Source organism: Elephantulus edwardii, unplaced genomic scaffold (genome assembly GCF_000299155.1).
Source record: "Elephantulus edwardii isolate Elephantulus edwardi_28Jun2011 unplaced genomic scaffold, EleEdw1.0 scaffold00348, whole genome shotgun sequence".
In the NCBI taxonomy this organism is placed as follows: domain Eukaryota; kingdom Metazoa; phylum Chordata; class Mammalia; order Macroscelidea; family Macroscelididae; genus Elephantulus; species Elephantulus edwardii.
The window spans coordinates 1,915,200-1,917,179 of NW_006400098.1; the positions used below are offsets into that span (position 1 = coordinate 1,915,200).

The 1,980-nt window shown below is 47.7% G+C and overlaps 1 protein-coding gene across 1 annotated transcript in view; it reads right to left on the reverse strand.

The window, feature by feature from the left end:
- Positions 1–1,357: 1,357 nt before the first annotated feature.
- Positions 1,358–1,980, reverse strand: part of SIGLEC5 (sialic acid binding Ig-like lectin 5) — a 12,081-nt gene continuing 11,458 nt past the window's right edge. The window contains exon 9 of the mRNA XM_006901888.1: positions 1,358–1,549. Within this exon, the coding sequence (XP_006901950.1) occupies positions 1,358–1,549 (192 nt within the window). The remainder of the gene's footprint in view (positions 1,550–1,980) is intronic.

Sequence of the window (1,980 nt, forward strand, 5' to 3'; positions counted from 1 at the left end):
ATGAATGTGGAGACTGGTCAGTGTTACCATCCTGCTAGACTTAAAATGAACTGTCCCAGAAGTAGAAAATGGGGAACCTCACCGCCATCGAGAAAGAAGAGGCAGGAGTCTGAGAACATCTTCTTTGGACCCAAGATCTCCTTGATCCAAGGGACATGTGTAACACTGACAACATGACAAGAAGCAGCAGCAGCTGACGGAGTAGAGGTGGCAGAACCACCAGAAACAGACCATTGTGAGGCCAAATAGTAAGCTGCCCATCTCCTGAAGTGAGAAAGCAAGTAGGAGGCTTGCTTGCAGAGTCAGATCCTAGGGTTTGCTGAACCATCGGAGCCAAAGTCAAGTGCCTTTGGGTCGAGGCTTGCTAGAGAGCTGGATGATTTGGGGTACACAGCTTATGAACAGAGATGAGAAAAAGCTATTGTGATTAAAAGAGCTGTATCCCAAGGCATTCCCGATCCTGAATGGTAACCCGTTAACTTTTCCTAATGAGTCCCCAATTAGGAGGATAGTCTGGGAGTTCTGTGTGACCACTGCAATGATTTCTCGTTCTCAGCAGAGAAGTAGAGGATGCCGTGGTATCTGAATTGGTAAAAATGGTTGGACGGTGGAGATGTGTCTGACCTCACCAGAATCGTGGCAATGAGGCTTCTCTCTCAACCTTAAGGAGGTCAGATGCAGCCCTCCACCATGTGGCTCCTACATCAACATGTTGAGGTGCTGGTCACTCCCATCCTCAAGGGAACTTGCAAGTATGATTGCATAGTCAAGGAGGAAAGACCAGAAAGCCCTGGACACGCGCTGTGTGACACGATCTCTGCTTGTTGATTGTTGTATGTTAATTATTTTCATTGTCATAATAATTTTTGAGGTAGGACTCATTCTCTCTGATTTGTAGGGTGAGAAATGGAGGCACAGTATGATAACGTGAATTCTTGACGACAAAGCTTAGAACGCGGTGGCGCCTGAGAATTTGAGCAGGAGTCTCTAACGCTGTGGCCTCGATTTTTCTATTCTCCTTGGGGACATTCACATGGTTATTGTTGTTAATTGCCACAGAGTCATCATCTTCTGGATAGAAGTTCTGCACTCCACTGTGTCTGTGCAGTTCTGGTTCTGCCCTGTTTTCATGGTTGCACCTATGTTTGAGTCCATTGACCTGGTCATTGTGTCAGTCTATCTCTTCAAGAGCCTTGTTTTCCTTTGCCAATCCTCTGCTTTACAGACCGTGATGCTCTCAGTGTTCTCATGCATTGGTTACATTAATATATCTCAAAGGTGCTCCATATTTTTCCCCCCCACCAATTAGTCCCTGACTGTTGCTTGTCTCTCAGATAAGCTGTGATTCAGTGGGCCGTCACTTGCTCTTCTTGATCTCTGAGTACTCTGTGGTGCTGCTGGCCCCCTGGTCTTTAGACTCTTGTGGCTTCATTCCCTGAAAGCTGAGGGAGGCGTAATGGAGCTCCTGCTCCCCCCTCAAGGGAGGAGTGTCCCCAGAAGGAGTCCCGTGGTCGGGGGGTTCTTCTGGCAAGGGCTTCTGTCTGCAACTCTGAGTGAAAAGGAATAAAAGGGAGTCAGAGCGTGGTCTCTGAGGACAGGCTGAGTTTTCCCCACAGCACAACACCTAGAAATAGCGTTCTCTGGGTGGTTCAAACGGTTAACATGGTTGACTGCTAACCGAAAAGGTGGAGATCCAAGGTCACCCAGAGGCACCTTGGAAAAATGGCTTCACCATCCAACTATCCATCCAACCATCCATCCATCCAACCAACCATCCAACTATCCATCCATTCATCCATCCAACCATCCATCCATCCATCCAACCATCAACTATCCATCCATCCATCCATCTATCCATCCATTCATCCATCCATCCATCCATCCAACCATCAACTATCCATCCATCCATCCATCCATCCATCCATCCATCCATCCAACCATCCATCCATCCAACCATCCATCCATCCATCCATCCATCCA